Source organism: Camelina sativa, chromosome 7 (genome assembly GCF_000633955.1).
Source record: "Camelina sativa cultivar DH55 chromosome 7, Cs, whole genome shotgun sequence".
NCBI lineage: Eukaryota > Viridiplantae > Streptophyta > Magnoliopsida > Brassicales > Brassicaceae > Camelina > Camelina sativa.
This window is the reverse complement of record NC_025691.1, coordinates 24,722,865-24,746,528: the sequence shown is the minus strand read 5'-3', so window position 1 is coordinate 24,746,528 and position 23,664 is coordinate 24,722,865. Positions and strand designations below refer to the sequence as shown.

General features: G+C 33.9%; 5 protein-coding genes, 1 long non-coding RNA gene and 1 pseudogene across 6 annotated transcripts; 4 read left to right on the top strand and 3 right to left on the bottom strand.

Annotated features, from left to right (window-relative positions):
* On the bottom strand, positions 3,650 to 4,065 carry LOC104702423 (calvin cycle protein CP12-3, chloroplastic-like). Its single transcript, XM_010418274.2, has one exon. It carries the CDS (start codon positions 4,055 to 4,057, stop codon positions 3,650 to 3,652), a length of 408 nt encoding a protein of 135 aa, XP_010416576.2. The 5' UTR covers positions 4,058 to 4,065.
* On the top strand, positions 6,086 to 10,420 carry LOC104702422 (pyrophosphate--fructose 6-phosphate 1-phosphotransferase subunit alpha 2). Its single transcript, XM_010418273.2, has 18 exons — positions 6,086 to 6,297; positions 6,756 to 6,928; positions 7,022 to 7,134; positions 7,270 to 7,344; positions 7,436 to 7,549; positions 7,673 to 7,740; positions 7,864 to 7,947; positions 8,080 to 8,133; positions 8,344 to 8,424; positions 8,514 to 8,607; positions 8,699 to 8,772; positions 8,858 to 8,968; positions 9,053 to 9,097; positions 9,176 to 9,232; positions 9,330 to 9,434; positions 9,519 to 9,635; positions 9,748 to 9,851; positions 9,939 to 10,420. The coding sequence occupies exons 1-18, from the start codon at positions 6,208 to 6,210 to the stop codon at positions 10,231 to 10,233; spliced, it is 1,854 nt and encodes a 617-aa protein (XP_010416575.1). The 5' UTR covers positions 6,086 to 6,207; the 3' UTR covers positions 10,234 to 10,420.
* On the top strand, positions 10,680 to 12,728 carry LOC104702421 (cyclin-dependent kinase B2-1). The gene is made up of 8 exons (XM_010418272.2): positions 10,680 to 11,028; positions 11,310 to 11,451; positions 11,560 to 11,621; positions 11,717 to 11,828; positions 11,956 to 12,049; positions 12,143 to 12,212; positions 12,291 to 12,429; positions 12,514 to 12,728. The coding sequence occupies exons 1-8, from the start codon at positions 10,802 to 10,804 to the stop codon at positions 12,607 to 12,609; spliced, it is 942 nt and encodes a 313-aa protein (XP_010416574.1). The 5' UTR covers positions 10,680 to 10,801; the 3' UTR covers positions 12,610 to 12,728.
* LOC104702420 (cyclin-dependent kinase B2-1-like) lies at positions 12,802 to 13,919 on the top strand. The gene is made up of 5 exons (XM_010418271.2): positions 12,802 to 12,936; positions 13,064 to 13,157; positions 13,251 to 13,320; positions 13,399 to 13,537; positions 13,622 to 13,919. The coding sequence occupies exons 1-5, from the start codon at positions 12,850 to 12,852 to the stop codon at positions 13,715 to 13,717; spliced, it is 486 nt and encodes a 161-aa protein (XP_010416573.1). The 5' UTR covers positions 12,802 to 12,849; the 3' UTR covers positions 13,718 to 13,919.
* Positions 14,116 to 14,785, top strand: LOC104702418. The gene is made up of 3 exons (XR_753991.1): positions 14,116 to 14,186; positions 14,265 to 14,403; positions 14,488 to 14,785. It is a non-coding gene; the product is annotated as an uncharacterized LOC104702418 (long non-coding RNA).
* Positions 14,801 to 17,127, bottom strand: LOC104702419 (annotated as a pseudogene).
* Positions 19,520 to 21,858, bottom strand: LOC104702416 (protein PIN-LIKES 3-like). Its single transcript, XM_010418270.1, has 9 exons — positions 21,413 to 21,858; positions 21,235 to 21,314; positions 21,022 to 21,146; positions 20,809 to 20,930; positions 20,568 to 20,726; positions 20,384 to 20,476; positions 20,194 to 20,294; positions 19,868 to 20,106; positions 19,520 to 19,771 (listed from the first exon to the last, which is right to left on the bottom strand). Exons 1-9 carry the CDS (start codon positions 21,548 to 21,550, stop codon positions 19,647 to 19,649), a joined length of 1,182 nt encoding a protein of 393 aa, XP_010416572.1. The 5' UTR covers positions 21,551 to 21,858; the 3' UTR covers positions 19,520 to 19,646.

Here is a 23,664-nt window from a genome sequence, read left to right as displayed (position 1 = left end):
TATGGTTCTGCAGCTGATGCTTTTGACGAATACTTCTGACTTTCTGAAACCATGGCGCTTTCATGCTTGGACAATTTTATAGATTCAGTCATAAATTTATTTGGAGATGAGTACTTGAGAAGACCCACACCAGCATATATAGATATATTAGTTAGTATAGATATATTAGTTAGTATAGAAATTTGAAAATATTTTGTTTGAGATTTATTATTTTATATTATAGTATAACATACAATTAAATAAGTAGTGATTTATAGAAGGAATATACTATATGTTTTTTATTTATTTAAAGATAGTAGTATTTTTATTATTTTAAAAATTTTAAATATATGTACATGATAATTTTGTATTGCAGTTTTGTATGTTTTATATATAAAGAATCAGTTAACTTTAGTATATATAGTTTTGTTGTGAAATGCAAATAAAAGTTTTTAACAATTATTTGTTTGATATGAATTCCACATTGTTTTTCTTTTAATAAACTTTGGTTATTAAAATAGATTCAAGATGTGTGTATATAATTTGTTAGAAATGGGAAAATAGCTATTTGAACAAAAAAAAACTAATTCAGTATACTAATTACTTACAAATATATATTACGTAATTGACTTTTGTTTTAAGGTAAACTAATATTGGTTTTTTTTTGTTTTGTCTAGACCGACACAATTGTTCTTGTTTTTATTTGACAAAACAAATCTATCATCTTCTTCGTTTTTATTTTATCCCGTCCATTGCGACATTTCCGTCCATCTTGATTTTTAGTCAATCGATTTCATCATCCTTATTTTTCATAATTCGTCTATGAATATCAATGCGTTGAGATCGAAAATCTTGGCCACAGATCCTCTTCCAAGATTGAAAATCAATTCGTTTATTGATTAGGCCGATTGTTTAGGAAATATTTGTATGGAGAAAATATTGTTTTGTAAAATTGGAAACTTAATATTAATTAAATTAATTATAAACTTAATCTTAATGTTAAAGGGAGTGGTTCTTGTTTTGGAAATTTTATTAGGATAGAAAATCTTGTTTCCAAAAATCAAAATCCAATGTTAATTAATGAAATGAAAAACAAATTAATAATTGATGCCAATGACATTCTTGTAAATAAGTTTGAACTTCAGGATTTATTTCATAAATGTCTCCAAAAATGTATATATAGATAATTTATTTTTTTCCTTTGTTTTTTTCTTACTTTCGACTTAAATGTATTCGTTGGTCAAACAAAGCCAGAAACAAATTATATGTTATCTAGAAAACTAACACAAACCAAATTAAACAGGGTCATCTTGAAACTATATTTTCTAAATCTGACTGTATATCTTATTATATAAACCTTATTTTTCAAAGTTAGTAATTCATATAATCGCGACATGTGTCAAGTAGATCATAATATTTTGACATGTGTGAAAAGAAAATTTATTTAATAATTATATAAAAATTAAAAATTCTAAAAATAAAAGGATTACAATTAATATTTTAGAAAGTCTATAAAACCAAAAGTAATCTATTATATCACTAGTTCTAATAAGAAGGTTATCCATTAAATTACTAATTTCAATAGGAAAATATGTGCAATTAATAAGTAAAATATTTGCAATTTAATTGCAAATATTATTTATTATAATCATATAGTTATACAGAAACATGATTAAAGTATGAAAAGATTTAATGTGTGAAAATTAGTGATTAACATAATGTAAGAAAAATAAGATAATCAAAATAAGAAATTAATGTAATTTCTTAAGTTTTTCAATCGGTGAATGATTTGATAGCGTACTCAATATTATGTTATTATATAAACCTTGGTTTTCAAATTTAGTCATGTGATCGCGACACATGTCAATTCAACAATTAAATATTTTGTTATGTGTTATATAAAACTTTGTTTTAACATATTTGTAAATTATAAGAAATTAAAAAAATAAACAATTTAATAAATATAAAAAGATAGTTCATATATGTATATCAAAAATAATACTAATTCTAATTTTAAATTACTAATTCTATAAAAAAAAAGATTAAGAAAATTATACAATTAATTACTATAACACCATAATTAAATAAATTATACTGTTAATTATTAATCCTAAAAGAAAAAGGATTGTAGATACCCACTTTTCTATAAATAATTTTCTCAAAATAACGTCTTTGAATTTTTGATTAATTTATGATAATGTTGGACAAGTAATAAAACTATTACTTATGAGATTATAAAATATGAAACAAATATATATTTAAGATATTGTTACTTTTTCAAATATGAGATAAAATTAGTTTTCAGTTTTTTTTTTGATAATTATGTTTATTAATTTTTAGTTTTTATAAAATATTAAGTAAGGTATAAATTTGATACAATGCTCATTTTTTTGATATGAAAATTATAAATGTTACTCAATGGGATTGATTGAGTGCATAGAATTAAAATCTAATTATATTATCATGTAATAATATACAAAGAAATTGTATTGCAAGATGGAGTGTGTGAACTCTAAATCCGGTTTTTTTTATAAATCAAATGAAATAAAAGTAACATTTTAAATACAACTTAAAATTTCACATATTTTTTTTATATCCACGTTAATAAGCGGGCTTAATCTAGTAATTATATGAAAGTAAAAAAAGATGATTTTAAGATTACCTCAGATATGCAACCACACCAAAACCTTCAAACAGTTGATGGAAGATAATTGATGCTATGAGAGGCTTTATTGTGCTTACACTTGGAGATACTCCCAGAGATACTCCTATTAGCACTAAGAACAAGTCTAGCGGCGAGTTGATGATTGCTCAAAAAAAAAATTTTATTAACTTTTTTTGTTTTTATTTTTTTCTATAAATTCACCAATAAATTAGTGACACCAGTCACTTTTTGTCTGTTGAGAAACATATCTTCTCTTTTCCTTTTTTCTCTCTTCATTTTATTATTTTTTTAATAAAAACATTTCATATAGAAACGCTTGTTGGACATGCCCTAAATGAACTAGAATACCTAATTCCAATATCTACCACCATAATAAATTTTTTTTTGAGAACAAGTCAATAATAATAAGGATTAATCTCAAAATATTCAAGAATTAACAACAAATAATAATAAAGGTTTGGATTTTGGAAATTGGGTTTTTATCTTTTTACTTACTTGAGTTACAATCTCTTTCCTCATATGAGTGTGATCATCTTGGGGAACAAGAAGAGAGCCATGGGAATGTCCTTGTAACTTATATAAGTCTGTCTACTAATTAATGTACAGTCCACACGTTCATACACTAAAGTTAAATCTAAAAATTAGGACTTCTTAATTTATAAATGGAATTGTCCTTTGATAATTGTTTCTTCATATTTGTTGTTGGTATTAATTTTAGACTTGCACCAATCAAGTGTCTGGCCAGGCCAGTGGCCACCAATGCCATTTACAATAGTTATTGTTGGATTTAATTTTGTACTCGTACCAACACCAGTGTCTGGACAATGCCATTTCCACATTTTTTAGCTTAACTTAAGATTGTTTCCATCACTTTGCTTCCTCTTGTATATTATATACCCTTACTTCATACACTCAAAATTAAAGATAATATAAAATTCAATCTTTTTATTTCTTATTTCTTAGTCGTAACAAATTTTACAAAGTAAAGATATAAACTTATATCTTTTAATCTTGGTAGACTCGACACTCGTCGGTCTCAGGATTCTCTTGCCAGAAACTCTCGAGAGGATCCTGGTTGAGTAGCTTCAGTTTGATCCTTAGATCTGATCTGGCTTGACTCACCTCTTCAACTTCGTCCCACGCCACTCTACACTCCTCTGATCTCTCGTCCGTGTCACAAACCTCCGTCGCTTCCTTCACTTTCTCCTCTATCATCTCCGATAGCTTCTCTTCTCTCATTTTCGTCCCCTTGTACTTCGCAGTCACATTCGTTGCAATCGTCAGCTTGAATCGCCTAGGTTCTGTTTGACTCAGTCGGAAAATCTCCGATCCGATTGAGATCGTCCGTCGCTGCTGGTGTAACGGAAGCACCACTCTTACGTGGCTCGCCGCCGCCGACATCATCATCATCATCTTTGTGAATTTTGATTTCGTTTCTCGTCTTCTTTCTCATATCTCCCAAATTATTGTATTTATTTGGGCATGTTGACTATGCATTATGAAATTACAAATAGACCCATCCAATCATTTTGCCACGTCATTTCGTGAATTTCTCTTTTATTATAGTTGTGGCATTATCCAAATATCCAAGCAAGCTACACTCATCAAACATTTGACCCCTTTTACCTACTCCTTTTGTTCTTTTAGGTGTTCACCAACTTGAGGGGTACCGTTTTTATATCATGATGTTATGTTTTCCGTATATACTCCCACTGTATATCAGTATATCACATAGCTTACGTTTGTTGAGGTCGTATCAAACTGCGCTTATATGAGCATACCAATAACAATAAGCTTGTGTTAAAGGAAAAAACCTGAAAAATACGCCATCTATTTAATTCTTCTAGTTATTAAATTTTCCAAAAAATATATAGTTTAATTTTCGTTGTCTTTAAAAACCTTCATTTTATTAATAACGATAGATCCATACTTACGACATAACGACTGTTAACTCTAATGACGGAAATGTTAACCAAGGTTAAAATATAACCCCAAATGGTTAATTAGAGGGAACGAAAGACACTGTTGCCCTCTTCTTCTTCCTCCAAATCGATTTCGAGTTTTAGAACCCTAGAACCCTTAAAGCGATTTTTCTTCTCAAACTTCAAATCATGAATTCCCTTGATTGCGATGATAGTTGCCGTCTGAGTAATTGCGGTTCTGGTTGATTGTTTGGTGTGTTCGTTGCAAGAATCGACTGATAGATGATGTATGATCCATTGTTAATTTCAATTGTAATGTTTAGGGTTCTAGGGTTCCAAAACTCAAAATCGATTTGGGGGAAGAAGAAAAGGGCAACAATGTCTTTAGTTCCCTCTAATTAACCACGTGGGGTTATATTTTAACTCTGGTTAACATTTCCGTCATTAGAGTTAACAGTCGTTATGTCGTAAGTATGGATTTACCGTTATTAATAAAATGAAGGTTTTAAAGACAACAGAAATTAAACTAGGTATTTTTTGGAAAATTTAATAACTATAGGAATTAAACGGCAAAAAATATATTAGATGACGTATTTTTCGAGTTTTTTTCCCTTGTGTTAACCGTTTCTTTTTTGCTATGTTAAGTGAGTGTTACATATAGTGTTACTAGATGTCTTAATAAAAAAAAATTTTGTGGGCCATGTAAATAAAAAAAACCTTAAAAGCCCAAATCAGGTAAAAAAAAATATATAAGCAAAATTCATCAACTTTTTTTTTAATAGAAACCATGTGCATAAATTACTAAAATATAAACATTGGTACAAAAGATAGAATAAATTTCTGGGTAGTTTTTTTTCTTTTCCAGGCAATACTTGGGGAAGAGGGAACGAGAGGAGTGTTCGTTTCCTTGTATGTTTGCCTTTATTCCTTCCTCGTAATTACAATATTACCTAAAGGTATATTCCCTCTTATCGAATGCTATATTCTCCAATGTTTCCTTTTTATTTGCTTCACGCTATTTCCGTATTTACCCTTCACCTATCCTTTGGTCAGTTGGTAGTACTCTTTCACTCTCCCTTTTAGCATCAATATATGCGTTTATTATTTATTAATTTAATTAGGAGTTTGGTCTCATTTAGGTGGGAATTGTCAACTCGAACTAAACCAAAAGCTAACCGCATTTATAAACCTTAACTCAAAACCAAACTTTTAAATTACATACACTTACGATTGCAATTTTGCCGGTCTAAAATAATATAAAGTATAAACCCATAGAAAATTGAATACTAAACCATAATGTTAGACAAATCCGGGCATTGATCTATTTTTTATTATTAAAGTGGCATTTAACAAACCGAAAAGGTACGCCAAGGGTATTCCTGTCCGGTGGCAATCTCGTAATATCCACGAAAGCTAGGGGTAAAAAGCGTGGACTGAAGCTGAAAAAAATGAAGACCAAATTTTGGCTGTTTGGTTGATCGTATCGCCAAGTCCCCTTCCTCACGGCGCATACTATATAAATACTTTTGACGGACCAAAGAAAAAGAAAAAAAAAAACTCTCTCTCTGCAATTCTCCGATTCTCTCTGACACTCTCACCAACCTAATTTCTCTCACAAAAACCTAAAAAAAGTTATCTCCCATGGATTCAGATTTCGGAATCCCCAGAGAACTCTCTCCTCTTCAACAACTCCGATCTCAGTACCACCCCGAGCTTCCTCCTTGTCTCCAGGTTCGTCTTCTTCTTCTCCCTCTTATTCGTATGCTCTTAGATCTCTTGCTTCTCTCTGTTGTCACTGTCTCCAATGTTTGGATCTCTATGTATATCTTGATAAATCATCTGTTACTTTGTTTCGTTTTCTCACTATATCGTCTTGAACCCTTCGACTTGTTTATTGTGATTTTTTTCCACTTGAGGAACTTGCAATGTTGGTTCCGTTCATGCAGATCTGTTTTCACCGTTGTTATGATCGTGATCTAGGGTTTTAGATCCCCTTATACTCGTCCGTTTGAGTTTTCGGTCTGATTTGATATTTCAGTGTAGTGTGGTAGGTAGAATTGCCAATTAACGTGAAACTACCTCGATTGATTAATAACACTGTGACTTGTAGTGATTGAACTGATTGTGATTTTCTGGATTAGTGTTTTTATAATGTCTTTGAACCGTAGTTGATTTGATTTACATTACAGGGAACTACTGTCCGTGTGGAACTTGGTGATGGAACCACTGTAGCAAAGGCCGCTGATGCTCATATCATTGCCCGTGCTTTCCCTCATTCTCTAGGCCAGCCTTTGGCTCACTTCCTCAGGGCAACTGCTAAAGTTCCTGATGCTCAGATCATTACCGAGCATCCAGCCAAGAGGTGTGCATGCATCTGCATATATTTTGTTCTCTGTAATTCTTGCTCTGTGGCTATGTTGTTGTTTTGAGCTAGTTTTTTTTTTTTTTATTGTAGGGTCGGAATTGTGTTTTCTGGAAGGCAGGCTCCTGGTGGCCACAATGTAGTTTGGGGTCTTTACGAGGCTCTCAAAGTCCACAATGCCAAGAACACTTTGCTTGGATTTTTGGGTAAGTCCTGTTTTTGTTTATCAGTTATTTGGCTTTCTTGTTCTGTAACATTATTGTTTGCTATAAACTCGCGTCTTGCTTCCATATTGATATGTGCCTGCTCATTAATCAGAAACTTTGGTAACCCTTCAACAGGTGGTTCTGAAGGTCTTTTTGCCCAAAAGACCCTGGAGATCACTGATGATGTCCTCCAAACCTACAAAAACCAAGGTTGGTTGTTTGATAATGACGGTGTTATTATAATTCAGGATTTTATTATTATTGCTTTCTGACTGATTGTATTTATATGAATGTTGTATAGGTGGCTTTGATTTGCTTGGAAGAACCAAGGATCAGATTCGAACAACCGAGCAAGTTAATGCTGCACTAAAAGCTTGCACTGATTTGAAATTGGATGGCCTTGTTATCATTGGAGGTACATAGTTTTCTTCTTTTTTGGATGTCTGTTATGATAGTATCTAATGTACTTCAAATTGCGTAAATCGTATTGTTGAAGTTCATCACAGTATTTTCTAAATCAATAATTTATATGTGTTAGGTGTAACATCAAACACTGATGCTGCTCACCTTGCTGAGTTTTTCGCTGAAGCAAAATGCCCAACAAAGGTCCTAGTTTTCCCCTAGTTCATCTTTTTCTTTGTCTGATCTTGTAATGATGGAGATTTTAGTGACAGTTGCACCTTATTACTGTAGAGTTCCTTAACAGCATAATTTACCAATATGTTTCAGGTAGTTGGTGTTCCGGTCACTATCAATGGAGACCTCAAGAATCAGTTTGTGGAAGCAAACGTTGGTTTCGACACCACATGCAAGGTAACTGTCCTTCATTCGGGTTCTTTTATTTGTAGGTATTGTATCTAACATTACTTCCTTACACTCGCCAATCGTTTCAGATGAGTAACCTTCTACTCGTTATTTATGCTAATGTTATTTTACCGTGTACAGGTGAATTCTCAGCTCATTAGCAATATCTGCACTGATGCCCTTTCTGCAGAGAAGGTAAATGTTAATTCTTTCTGGTCGTTATTATGTTTTAGAAAGCTTGCTAGGACACTCAACACCATTGAAATTTTCAGTCTAGCCGCAACTTAATGAATTTCGTATTCATATTGATATAGTTCTTCTGGTTTCATTAAGTTGGGTTCTTTTATGATTCTGTGATCCAATTATCTTTAAATAATAATAATATATTTTCCTCTGTATTGCCAGTATTATTACTTCGTCCGTCTCATGGGTCGGAAGCATTCACATGTTGCTCTTGAGTGTACACTTCAGTCCCATCCAAACATGGTATTCTTGCAATTTCTGAATATCTATAATCAATGTTGTTGGCAATGCTGTCTCTAGTTTCTCATTTGCTTGTGATGCGATTGTCTCAGGTGATACTGGGTGAGGAGGTTACAGCATCTAAGCTCACAATATTTGACATCACAAAACAAATCTGTGATGCTGTTCAAGCAAGAGCAGAACAAGGTCTCATAATTATAACGAGTTTGTGCTATTTTGGTAGTGATGTCTTTTGCTTATCTATTAACTCTATTGATAAACCGATTATTTGTACCAGACAAAAATCATGGAGTTATCCTAATTCCTGAAGGGCTCGTTGAGAGTATCCCTGAACTCTATGCTCTGTTGAAGGTAATGATTCAGTACTGGCAAGCAATTATATCTCATTTGAAAAACTATTTTTCCGGATACTTACAGAAACATTGTACGTATGCAGGAAATTCATGGATTGCTCAAAGAGGGTGTGCATACTGATAATATTTCTTCTCAGCTGTCACCTTGGTCATCTGCTTTGTTTGAGTTTTTACCCCCATTCATTAAGAAACAGGTTATAATCTTTGGCATGGTACTTTTTTTTTTGTCTTCCTCACATGTAAAAGCATACTTATGAATTTGTTGTCTATTGCTGCAGCTACTTCTCCATCCCGAGTCTGATGATTCTGCTCAGCTATCCCAGGTAAGAAGAATGAAAATGATGGAGCTACTGTGCTATAAAAACTTGGAAGTCTAATTGTTTATTTGCTATCTTCCCTAGATTGAGACAGAGAAACTTCTAGCTTATCTTGTGGAGACTGAAATGAACAAGCGCTTGGTAAGTTGCACTTTTTTTTCACCTTGCCTGAACATGCAGGTTGTTCATGGGATACGAAATCAATCTTGCCCCTAACACTAATTTTTGAAAATGACAGAAAGAAGGGACATACAAGGGGAAGAAATTCAACGCCATCTGCCACTTTTTTGGCTACCAAGCCCGTGGATCACTTCCATCAAAATTCGATTGTGACTATGCCTATGTATCTAATTTCCATCATCACTACAATGCTGTTGCAAGTTTTATATCTTGGTTACTCACACCATTGATCATAAATTTCATGCAGGTTCTTGGGCATGTATGTTACCACATCCTTGCAGCTGGTTTGAATGGTTACATGGCAACAGTGACTAACCTGAAGTGTCCTGTAAACAAATGGAAATGCGGGGCTGCACCTATCTCAGTTGAGTTTTGTCTCACTTGTTTATAAGATAACTTTTGTTTTGTAAATGTTTGTTCTTCCTGACTGCAAGTTTCAGATTTACTGACCCTATCCTTTCTCTGTTTAACGTTAGGCAATGATGACGGTTAAGCGTTGGTCCCAAAATTCTGGTTCTACTTCAATCGGTAGACCTGTAATTCATCCAGCTGCAGTGGACTTGAAAGGCAAAGCATACGAGTAAGATTTGTTCTTCATCATTCTGTCATATACAACAACATTAGAATGAACGACATCTAAGTAATTATCTGTCAAATGATTTTGCAGTCTATTGAGACAAAACGCGCATAAATTCTTGATGGAAGATATGTACAGAAACCCAGGACCTGTCCAGTACGATGGTCCAGGTGCAGATGCAAAAGCGGTAAGTCTGTGTGTAGAAGACCAAGATTACATGGGAAGAATCAAGAAGCTGCAGGAGTATCTTGATCAGGTGAGGACGATAGTGAGACCGGGTTGCTCTCAAGATGTTTTGAAAGCGGCATTGAGTGTTATGTCTTCGGTGACTGACGTTCTCACTACAATCTCATCTTCTTCTACCAGCGGTCAGCAGTATGCTTAAAGAATTTTTATTATATCCCCCAAGTTTTTTTTGTTTAATTGGTCATCCACTTAATCATAAACCTCATTACCTCTCTCTTTTTCTTCTATATTAAAGTCGTCTTTTGACTGACGTAACTCTATTGTTCAAGGTTGAGTTTAGGAACAGAATAATCAAAGTTAAGGATTTGAGTAATGCTTTTTTGATAGAGAAGTGCGTGTGTGCGCAATAATCTTCTGATGACCTTTTCGATCATACCGCTTTGTATGTGAAGCGTTACACAAATGTTGGTCACTAACTACGTGTAATAATGACAAGTGGATACGAATTGATAAATCTTAACCAAATTAAGAAGAAGAAGAAAAAAGATGCGTTTTTCAAAAGACCGCTCCAGTTTGAATTTCGAAAATTGATCCGTTGTGGAAAGCTCAGGAAAAAAGGAATCTTGCATTTTCAATCTCATTTAATTTATATAAACCGTTCTATACACTTTGTTTCTCCGTCAACTCACTTTTCCCAATTCTAAGAAACCCAATTGAGAGAGTGAGAGCCGAAGAAGATTTCTAGAGAGAGAGAGAGAATTAGAGAGATGGACGAGGGAGTAATAGCTGTTTCCGCCATGGACGCTTTCGAGAAGCTTGAGAAAGTTGGGGAAGGGACTTACGGGAAAGTTTACAGAGCCAGAGAGAAAGCTACCGGCAAAATCGTCGCTCTGAAGAAGACGCGTCTCCATGAGGACGAAGAAGGCGTTCCTTCCACCACTCTCCGCGAGATCTCCATCTTGCGCATGCTCGCTCGCGATCCCCACATCGTTAGGTTAGGGTTTTTACCGCTTATTGCTTTTATAATCTCCCCCAATTTTTTTTAATCTATCGATCGTGTCTCTTTTTTTTTTTTAATCTGCGCTAGGGTTTGCATCAGTCGATTCTATCACTATCTCGCTTGTTTTCCAGATTAGATAGATTCTCAATTAAGAAAATCTTGAGTTTAGTAACTGTTCATAGATCTGTGGAATTTGTTGAATCTTGAGTTAGTGTTCTAGTGATTGCAATAATCAAATCTCAGAGAACCTGATTGTCATCTTATATCTTCTATAGGTTGATGGACGTTAAGCAAGGACTAAGCAAAGAAGGCAAAACTGTACTGTACCTGGTCTTTGAATACTTGGATACTGATGTCAAGAAATTCATCAGAAGTTTCCGTAGCACTGGCAAGAACATTCCACCCCACACTATCAAGGTCTTTATTTTTTTTTTTTTTTTGACATCTCTCTTTAACTTCGTTATGTGAATCACTTGATATAATAATGTCCATTAAAACAACATTCTGAACTGAAACTATTCGCAGAGCTTGATGTACCAACTTTGTAAAGGAATGGCTTTCTGCCATGGCCACGGGATATTGCACAGGTGAACTATTTTCCATTGTTTCAAATTTCAAGTGACAATGATTTGAAATAGAGATCTCTGTTCTTACTACTTATCCTGGTGTGAGATCATAACAGAGATCTTAAGCCTCACAATCTCTTGATGGATCCCAAGACGATGAGGCTCAAAATTGCAGATCTTGGTTTAGCAAGAGCCTTCACTCTGCCAATGAAGAAGTATACCCATGAGGTAATCTATGTTGACACTGTTTCTTTGTATTGTGCTTACCCCTCCTATCCCTGTTTGTCTGATCTCAACATATGTATTTTTATGAACCTACAACTTATGGTTTTGAATTGGCTTTCCATTGCAACAGATATTGACACTGTGGTACAGAGCTCCAGAAGTTCTTCTTGGCGCTACCCACTACTCTACAGCTGTGGATATGTGGTCTGTTGGCTGCATTTTTGGTACGTATTCCCCTTTCAGCCTCGTTGATTTAACTATCAATCTTGATTTATAAAGTACTAGCAGCTAACATATTGTTACTTTACCATTTACAGCTGAACTTGTGACCAACCAGGCAATCTTTCAGGGAGACTCTGAGCTCCAACAGCTCCTCCATATTTTCAAGTAAGTCTCTGTCCTGATTCTTCAACCTTTTACATGACAAACACAACAAAACCTTTGTTCATTGTGTCGCTCTTCCAGGTTGTTTGGGACACCCAATGAAGAAATGTGGCCTGGCGTGAACACACTCAAGAACTGGCATGAATACCCACAGTGGAAACCCTCGAGTCTCTCCTCAGCTGTTCCAAACCTCGACGAGGCTGGACTTGATCTTCTCTCTGTAAGTCTAGAGTTCTTTAATTAGTTATCAAAACACACACACTCAACAGATGAACTAATTGCGTTATTTGTCTGTCTTGAACAGAAAATGCTGCAGTACGAGCCAGCGAAACGAATCTCAGCGAAGATGGCTATGGAGCATCCTTACTTTAATGATCTGCCAGACAAGTCTTCTCTCTAAGGATTTAAATCTTCAGTTAGTATCTTTCCCAGTTTTATTGTTTTGCTTCTTTCTAGCATATCTCTAGTGTGCTGCTTCCCCCTCTAGGAATCATCCTTCTTTCAAGCAGAATATCACTTCTGATTGNATTTTCCATTGTTTCAAATTTCAAGTGACAATGATTTGAAATAGAGATCTCTGTTCTTACTACTTATCCTGGTGTGAGATCATAACAGAGATCTTAAGCCTCACAATCTCTTGATGGATCCCAAGACGATGAGGCTCAAAATTGCAGATCTTGGTTTAGCAAGAGCCTTCACTCTGCCAATGAAGAAGTATACCCATGAGGTAATCTATGTTGACACTGTTTCTTTGTATTGTGCTTACCCCTCCTATCCCTGTTTGTCTGATCTCAACATATGTATTTTTATGAACCTACAACTTATGGTTTTGAATTGGCTTTCCATTGCAACAGATATTGACACTGTGGTACAGAGCTCCAGAAGTTCTTCTTGGCGCTACCCACTACTCTACAGCTGTGGATATGTGGTCTGTTGGCTGCATTTTTGGTACGTATTCCCCTTTCAGCCTCGTTGATTTAACTATCAATCTTGATTTATAAAGTACTAGCAGCTAACATATTGTTACTTTACCATTTACAGCTGAACTTGTGACCAACCAGGCAATCTTTCAGGGAGACTCTGAGCTCCAACAGCTCCTCCATATTTTCAAGTAAGTCTCTGTCCTGATTCTTCAACCTTTTACATGACAAACACAACAAAACCTTTGTTCATTGTGTCGCTCTTCCAGGTTGTTTGGGACACCCAATGAAGAAATGTGGCCTGGCGTGAACACACTCAAGAACTGGCATGAATACCCACAGTGGAAACCCTCGAGTCTCTCCTCAGCTGTTCCAAACCTCGACGAGGCTGGACTTGATCTTCTCTCTGTAAGTCTAGAGTTCTTTAATTAGTTATCAAAACACACACACTCAACAGATGAACTAATTGCGTTATTTGTCTGTCTTGAACAGAAAATGCTGCAGTACGAGCCAGCGAAACGAATCTCAGCGAAGATGGCTATGGAGCATCCTTACTTTAATGATCTGCCAGACAAGTCTTCTCTCTAAGGATTTAAATCTTCAGTTAGTATCTTTCCCAGTTTTATTGTTTTGCTTCTTTCTAGCATATCTCTAGTGTGCTGCTTCCCCCTCTAGGAATCATCCTTCTTTCAAGCAGAATATCACTTCTGATTGTTGTTTCTTTCTGTTCGAATATTTGTATCAAACGGCTTTAACGTCTTGAGAATATATAAAAATTTGCAATTATGCATATGATCCAGTCATCTGGAAGTCTAAGAACAATTCTTGAATAAATGGATAAGTATAACATGTTCCAGTGTGGGGTGGTGTTTAAGCCACAAGCCACATGAAGAATGTAGGCCAAAGNTTTCAGCCTCGTTGATTTAACTATCAATCTTGATTTATAAAGTACTAGCAGCTAACATATTGTTACTTTACCATTTACAGCTGAACTTGTGACCAACCAGGCAATCTTTCAGGGAGACTCTGAGCTCCAACAGCTCCTCCATATTTTCAAGTAAGTCTCTGTCCTGATTCTTCAACCTTTTACATGACAAACACAACAAAACCTTTGTTCATTGTGTCGCTCTTCCAGGTTGTTTGGGACACCCAATGAAGAAATGTGGCCTGGCGTGAACACACTCAAGAACTGGCATGAATACCCACAGTGGAAACCCTCGAGTCTCTCCTCAGCTGTTCCAAACCTCGACGAGGCTGGACTTGATCTTCTCTCTGTAAGTCTAGAGTTCTTTAATTAGTTATCAAAACACACACACTCAACAGATGAACTAATTGCGTTATTTGTCTGTCTTGAACAGAAAATGCTGCAGTACGAGCCAGCGAAACGAATCTCAGCGAAGATGGCTATGGAGCATCCTTACTTTAATGATCTGCCAGACAAGTCTTCTCTCTAAGGATTTAAATCTTCAGTTAGTATCTTTCCCAGTTTTATTGTTTTGCTTCTTTCTAGCATATCTCTAGTGTGCTGCTTCCCCCTCTAGGAATCATCCTTCTTTCAAGCAGAATATCACTTCTGATTGTTGTTTCTTTCTGTTCGAATATTTGTATCAAACGGCTTTAACGTCTTGAGAATATATAAAAATTTGCAATTATGCATATGATCCAGTCATCTGGAAGTCTAAGAACAATTCTTGAATAAATGGATAAGTATAACATGTTCCAGTGTGGGGTGGTGTTTAAGCCACAAGCCACATGAAGAATGTAGGCCAAAGAGTGAGTGAAATCGAAGCCAAAGAGTAAGTCCAGAGCATAATCACTGAGCATTCACTCTCCCCAGACCCGAATAATTGGGTCATTGTACCTGCAAAGTGAGTGATCGATGTAGTAAATCCAATGATCTGATGATCCACACAAGTCACAAGCAACTAATATTTCTCAAGTTAAAGAGTTGGTTTGCTGCAGCAACGAGCCTAGATTCATGGCTGGTGGGACAGCATACTGGAGAAGAAGAACGAATTGGTACAAGGGTTCTGAGGTAACTAAATCCAACTTATATGCTCCTCTCACGATTAAAACACCGCTAATAGGCAGCAAAATGTAACGTGCAACCAAGACGCCGATAATGCTGGACTTTGTAATTCCTGAACTCGTTATTCCTGAACTCATCGTCAGACCTTTAAGTAGGTTTCCTCCCATAATCAGGGTCATAGCAGGAATGGCCCCATCTCTTCAGCCAAAAGAAACAGGACACATAAAAAAGTGAGTTTTTCCAAGAGATGAATCATTGTTGAGCTGCTACTAAGATAATGAGTCGTCTGTTCTAAAATTTACCCCAATAGAGTTAATGAGTCTTGAATGACACGGAGAGGCGCTACTGTGCCGATTAGTAGGTTCCTTAACGGAGTGATAAGCCCAATCACGAGGGCGATAATCTGAAAACAGAAAGGTAAGAAAGATTAGTGTGATATCTTGAATGTATATGAAAAGGAGCCACTGTAAGTCTGAAACACAAACCGCAGCAATAGTTGCTGGAGCAAATATTGACGCAAGGTCGACTTTCTCCGACAGAGAAACAACTCTTTGCTTAAGTTTTTCCCACCTCCCAACCTGTCACACACACAGTCACATACCAAAAGGATTAAACACTGATTATGAAGAGTTATTAATTATTGAGTGATGATGAGACCTTATTATGGTTGTCTTCTTCTTCTTCCTTGGAAGAAATAAGTGGGACTTTGCAGCTGTTGTAGTTGGATTCAACAGAATGTTGGGTTTCGACGGGAGAGTTCGAAAGCACACGCATAAGATTGTATATGTAAGTCCATGAGTACACCGTTCCCATCTAATAACGTATACAAATAAAGTGTACTCATGGACTTACATATACAATCTTACAGTCATGGAGAGAGAACTTACAGTCATGGAGAGTGTTACATAACCCATTCCATATTTCTCGCAACTCTTAGGATCTCCAAATGGACCTCCTTTCTCTTTACAAATGGCTGGGATGATTCTGAGAGGCATTGTTCCCAAATTCCCTGGTTTTCAGTTTCATTCATCATCACATTTCATAAGCAAGACATAGGAGAACAAGGGCAACAGATTCTGTTATTATATAGTATATTTTAAGGCTTTTACCAGAAGCACAGCAACTAATGATGAGACCACGAAGATGCGAAGGAGGCTTAGTGATGACAATAACAATCCAGCCGAGTAACGAACCAATGATGAATGTGAGCATAACATTAACCGGCATAAACCACCTGCAGCAAAATCCATCATTGAGCAAAGATATAATATCGGACTGATTAACTCATTATGGAAATCTCAATATTGACTTACATTTTAACCAAGCTTTCATATGTAACACTATCTGCTAAGCGGCTTCCAATAAGCGAAGGACTAAACACATAGAAGACAATCTATATACACACACACACACACACAAAATAACAGAGAAATCAAGTTGAATCATTCTGGATATGTTAGAAAAGAGAGTGAAACAAAGTTATAAACGGACATTGTTCAAATGTTTGCGAGCATCATGACCAAGAAGATTGACTCTGTCGAGAGCCAAATAAAATCCAAAACAGAGTCTCCACAACTGGTTTCGATGAAGCTATAAACAACTCCAAAAGCTTCATCTCTACATCCAATTTTTTTTATTCTTCCAAATCTAGAATCTGCAAATGTAATTATATTCATGATTTGAGCACAAGAAACAATGAACTAGTGGAGCTGATAACAGAGCTAGATTTCTCCGATAAGTTTTCTAGAATTCGATTGAAATGGTAAAGTACCTTTCTATAGGAAGTGTGTGATAGAGAGATCTAGAGATAGAGTAAGAACTGTTTTGTTCCATATGAAAAAAATAAACCAACGATCATAGATTCCTAGCTAGCTCCTTTTTGAAGTCCAACATGATTCTGAACTTACAAACTTATGATAACTCTTAAGTTCCTGTCCTTTTGTTGTAATACTTTTTTTATTATAGTATTTTCTATACAGACGTTCCTGTACTATAATTGTTTCTTTCCTAATTCATGAAATATATATATATATATATATATATATATATATATATNATTAAAGTTATTATTCAATTAATTTCCTTGATAGAGATACCAAGAAGAAAAAAAAAATCCACAATTTTTGGAAACTTCTTAAAAGGTTCTTGTTTGTTACGTATATTGTGATGTGAAATGTGAATTCCCTATAGTGGCCGCCAGAGAACTCTATACACATTTTAACAAAAACCCTTAATTTTTCTACTTAATTACATTAGCATGTCATTATATTGATAAAAAAAAATTAACTGAATAATAATTAGATATGTCATCATTTCTCACAAAAATGTTAATATCAAATATTAAAACTAATTAAATAATTACATACTATTTTACGGCAAAATTTCACTAAAATTGGCTTACAAATATACAAGTCAAAGATATATTGATTTCTTAAAATCAGTATAAGTAAAATATTCTAAAAAGGCTATAAAAACATATCAATTAATATAAAGTTAATAAAGATAAAAAAACATATAACTTATTAACATAATCATATAAAAAACAAAATGTTATTTTTTATGTTAGTATTATTACCATAGTAATTTAAATAACAAGTTTTCAATAGTTATTATAATTGATTATAGCAAGAAGTATATTACCTCTGAATTATCTCCAACTCATTAAAAGAAACTTAATTCCCAATAAATATAGACTTATATATATATTCATAAATAAATATAAAAATGACAACAAATTAGGGGATATCATGCTGTGTGACTATTTATATATATATATATATATATATATATCTAACTATGTAAACTAATTAATCTCAATATTTAGTGTCATTATTCATTAAAAATAGAAATATTGATAACCGAATATGAATATACGTTACAATTGTATATTCATCTATGTGCTATTAAAAAGAAATAAGACAATAACCTTTATCATTATAAATAAACTTAGTACCAAAAAAAAATCATAATATATTTAAAATGAGTGACTAGATTATACAAAATTGTTATAGTTACTCGATAAACCATAAATATAAATTTGATTTTTAAAACACACAAAAATATATATTGCCATGAATTGTAATATTTTATAAATATTTTCTTTACCACATTCACATATTTTACGGGTGAAATGTATTCTTACAAGAATACATTGATTTTGGAATTTCATTAATTTTTTCATAATGGTTTTTTGGTAATAATCAGTCATTTATGGAAAATATTAACAAACCAACTAACTCAAAAGATTTAAATAGCCTAATCAAAAAAAATAAATCAGTAAATTAGATTACCTTCAGAAAATTTAGTTTAGAATCCAACTGTTACTAACATATAATAAAAGTAAATAATTAAACTACCGGGTAATTTAGTATATGTTGTTATGTAAGAAACATGCAAAATTGTTATGATTACAAAATAAACTAAGATATGAATTTGATTTTTAAACCAACATGTTGCAATAAATAGTAATATTTTATCAATATTTTGTCTACCATAAAACACATTACACATTCAAATATTTCATGGGTGAAACGTATTTGTACACGAAAAAATACAGCTTTGGTTAAATAAATAAAAAACTTTAGTTAGATATTATGTTTGACACAAATAGATATTGGTTTTAAGATAATAATTTTACTTATAATAATTTTCTTAAAATCGATTTATTCCCACTATGTGCGGGTTGTTACATAGTGATGCTTTTATATGAGAAGAGAATACAAATCGGAAACGTCGTCATGTTACTTTGTGGTTCAAAGGTTCTTTGTGAAGATGGGGAGATTGTCACATAGTGTTCATCGTATGGTAAAGAACAATGATGTTGATTGATTTTTAAACAATTTTTTTCTTCTTTTTTTTGTCATTGTCATCTATCTTCTGGCGAATCTTTCATAAACTAAAATGTTTCTGTACTACAAATTTTACATAGTATATTTTGGAGCCTATTCTCTAATAATTCGTCCAAAAATGTTATTTTACCATACATTTTTATTAGTATCAATTGAGTATCTCAAACCCTCCTGATGTGGAAGTCATGAACGTGATCCTAGGTAGATGTTTAACGATACTAAACGGCTAGAGATGTTACATGATAATCTCAAATCTGATGTTAATTAGACAATTCATCTTAGAGTTAGAGTTGGATTTTAGGTTTGAGATACATGGGAAAACTGATTCAAGAAATTCATCAGAACACTCACCACTAGAGTGTTACTACTTATCCTGGTTTCATAACACAGATTTTAAGCCTCACAATCTCTTGATGGGTCAGTGAGGGTCAAAATAGTAGCAAGAGTTTCTCCTAATCTGTTCCAAACCTTGGTGAGGCTGGACTTGATCTTTCTAACTGTAAGCCCAAAGAATGTATAAAAAGCTTATATCATTTTAAGAGTATATATATTCTCTATTATACATGATCCAATCACCTAGAAGTCTAAGAACAATTATTGAATGAATATGGGATACGTATAACAAGATGAGTATGGAGACTTAGGCCACAAGCCACATAAAGAATGTGGGCCAAACAGTGAGTGAAACCGAAGCTAAAGAGTAAGTCCAGAGCATCATCACTGAGCATTCACTCTCCCCAGTTCCAAATAACTGAGTAATTGTACCTGCAAAAAGTAAGTAAAACTTATAATGAATGATGTATCTTATCGGAAAGAAGTAACTGTACTTATAAAGAGAGAGTTGGTTTGAAGCAATGAAACCTAGATTCATAGCTGGTGGGACAGCATACTGAAGAAGAAGAACGAACTGGTACAAGGGCTCTTTCGTGATTAAATCCAACTTATATGCTCCTCTTACGATTAAAACACCGCAAATAGGCAGCAAAACGTAACGCGCAACGAGGACGCCGATAATGCTGGACATTTTCATTCCTGAACTCCTCATACCTTTGAGTAGGTTTCCTCCAATAATCAAGGTAATAGCAGGAATGGCCCCATCTCTTCATCCAAAAGAAACAATACATTAAGAAACAGTTTTTCCTAAGAGATAAATCATTTTTGAGTACCGAGTCTTAAACTACAATTACCCCACTAGAGTTACTGAGTCTTGAAGAACCCGGAGAGGAGCTTCTGTGCCGATTACTAGCTTTCTTATAGGAGTGATGATCCCGATCACAAGCGCGATCATCTGACAACAGAAGAAGAAAAGTTGGGAAGATTACACTAGAGTGAGTGAGATCTATAATGCATAGAAAAGGAGTCTTTAAACACACAAACCGCAGCAATAGTTGATGGAGCAAATATTGTCCCAAGGTTGACTTTCTCTGACAGTGAAACAACTCTTCGCTTGACTTTTTCCCACCTACCAACCTGTCACAGACACACACACACAGACACTCACTGCCAAAAAGATGATTCCCACATTGATGATTAATCAAAGTTATTGAGTGAAGATGGAAACCTTATGGTAGTCTTCTTCTTCTTCTTCCGGTGAAGAAATGAGTGGGACTTTGCAGCTGTCGTAGTTCGATTCAACAGAGTCATGTGGGATTTCAACAGGAGAGTTGGATAGCACACGCATAAGATTGTACACGTAAGTCCATATGTAAACAGCTCCTATCTAAAAACATTTACCAAGTACAGTGTCATGATAATACACACTGATAAAACAATCTTGAAGAAAGAGAGACAGAGAAACTTACAGCCATAGAGAGAGAAACATAACCCAGTCCATATTTCTGACAACTCTCAGGATCTCCAAAGGGACCTCCTTTTTCTTTACAAACCGCTGGGACAATGATAAGTGGCAGATTCCCCAAATTCCCTGTTTTTTTTGGGTTTCACATACTCATCAGCAACGCATCTTGAAATCAGACAAATTCATCACATGCTAAGTGTTTTTATTTTTGTTATACCAGCAGCACAACAACCAACAACGAGACCACGAAGATGCCGAGGTGGCTTAGTGATGACAACAACAAGCCAACCCAAGAAGGAACCAATCATGAACGTGAACAGAATATTAATCGGCATAAACCACCTGCAGCAACGAAACCATCATTTTTCCATTATAAGTAACCAAAAAAAAGAGCAATTAATCCTAATGAAAAAACTCATGACAGACTTACATTTTCACCAAGCTCTCGTAAGTAACACTATCAGCTAAACGGCTTCCGATAAGCGTAGGACTAAACACATAGAAGACAATCTATACATATACATAAACAAAAAAAAGGGAAATTAGAAATCAGAATTTTATATACTTTTTTACATATATATATAAGTAAGAATCGAGAAATAACTGACGTTGTTCAAGTGTTTACGAGCATCTTGACCGAGAAGATTGACACCGTCAAGAGCCAAATAGAATCCGACAGAAGTTATCAAAAGAATCTCCACAACTGGTTTAAGTGAAGTGATGAACAGATCCAATATCTTCATCATCCTTTTTTTTTTTTTTTTAATTCTTCCAAAGCTAAGCTATACACAATCTGAAAACATCAAAAAAATAAAAAATAAAAGATTTCAAGAACCGACGACGAAAACAGAGCAACTCGGAGAAACCGAAGAGAAACTAAACAGCTACTGTTGTTGTAGAGGAAAAGGGAGAGAGAGACAGAGGTTATTCGCCGGTGACAGTGAGAATAACGCCGCCGTATAATAAGAATCCAGAACAATCGGAACTCTCTTTCTCTATATGAAAGAGAAGAGCGTTGCCGCGTCTCTCTATATAATAATAATACTATTTAAAATTCTTGTTCTATCCCAAAATAAACGATTTAATACCAAAAACACAACAAAATTATTATTTTTTTATTATTCTCTCTGTTTCAAAATATAGGATATTCAGTGAAAACATGCATATTAAAAAATAGTTACTTTTAAAAATTTTAATCAAATATAAATAAATATGCATAATATAAAATATAAATTTAATCTAAAAATTGCAGGAAGTATCCTATCTTATGAAACAAAAATATTTCTCTAAACATCATATATTAAGAAAGAGAGAATATTATTTAAAAGCAAAGTAAATTATTTTTATTATTCTATGGATCTTTAATGGGAAGAGAATTTCATATTTTCTTTCTACGAAATTTTATTTACAAAATTATATTGCATTGTATATATATGTAGAAGCAGAACCAACTTGGTGTCCGTCCGCATGATCCGGGTCAGACTTTTTTACATCTTTTTTTTTTTTTCTTTGATTAGTTTTAAGAGAGTTCCGTAAGGAACAAATCAACGATATATACGTTATCGCAGATTTCTTGGCTTAGCAATTTTGATAACTAGCTTGATATATATTATATGTAAGTAAGTATGTAACATGCAGACGTTCGTATATGTATTTTCTGGATTTATAGAAAATATATACCAAATAAAATATTATCCACAATTTTTGAAATACTCAACTCAAGCGGGTCAGTCACTGTGTTTATTTTTAATTAATTTATTATTAGTTAAATAAAAGCAGGTCTTTGTTTTGTTTCGTATATTGTCGTTTATACATTTTTCATGGCACATGTGGCTTTTATCTTCGTCGTCATAGCTTTCGCCAGAGCGACTACGATACTTACGTTACGTACCCATGTTTCTGGTTCTTTCCTTGCCCAAGATGTGGACTTATCGCAAAAGTGTTCATCGAATCAACGAATGGTTTTTAGACCAAAAGAACAATATATAATGCTTTTGTTTTTTGCTTTGTCATCTATACATATGCCGAATTGTTTTCATAAATGTTTCAATCATACAATATATTTTTTTTTTTTGTAAGATTCAACATGCATTTTTAACCCAATGTTGAACGGTCGTTTAGGTTTAGCTAGGTAAGGTGCTTGTCGATACTAAAGAGTTTGAATGGATCGGAGGATGCGGGATGGTGCGGCTGGGGTTCTGCTGGTACAGGTCTATGTTACCATTCAAAAAAAAAAAAAAAAATTGTTGCCGATCTAAATGTGAGATGGACCTTTATAAAAAAAATTAAGTGAAATCAATATGAGATGATCTAGAAGCAAGTTGACAACAATTGAACACGATGTGAAGAGTAAGTTTAGTACATTACAAAACAAAAAGAATATTCATACATATCATACTCTACTCTCTCTCAAAGAGCATATTCATAGGAGCATATCATGTTCTCATTATCATATATATATATCTTAGTATTTTTTACATAAATTAAGAATAATATACAACCTTTATTTCTACCTTTTCTTAATATTATTTCTCTCATTAATAAGTTCAAATAATAATGATAGAATGAGATTTATAAAAAAATGCATAAAAACACAAAACAATTATACTTTTTATGAAAGAAAATAAAATATTAAAACGATATTTTTTGTTAAATGAAAAATATAAACGAATCACTCATTACCCAAAGAACTTTTATAAATGTGAATCTCACATTATGGAAGAAATACATTTAAGTGAAACTGGATCGTTTCGCGTCCAATGTAAGAAATTTGAAAGAAAAAAAAACATGTTTAAAAAGAAGAAGATAACAATACTGTTGGAGACCTAAGTAGTTTTTTGTTTTTAAGATCAATCATAAG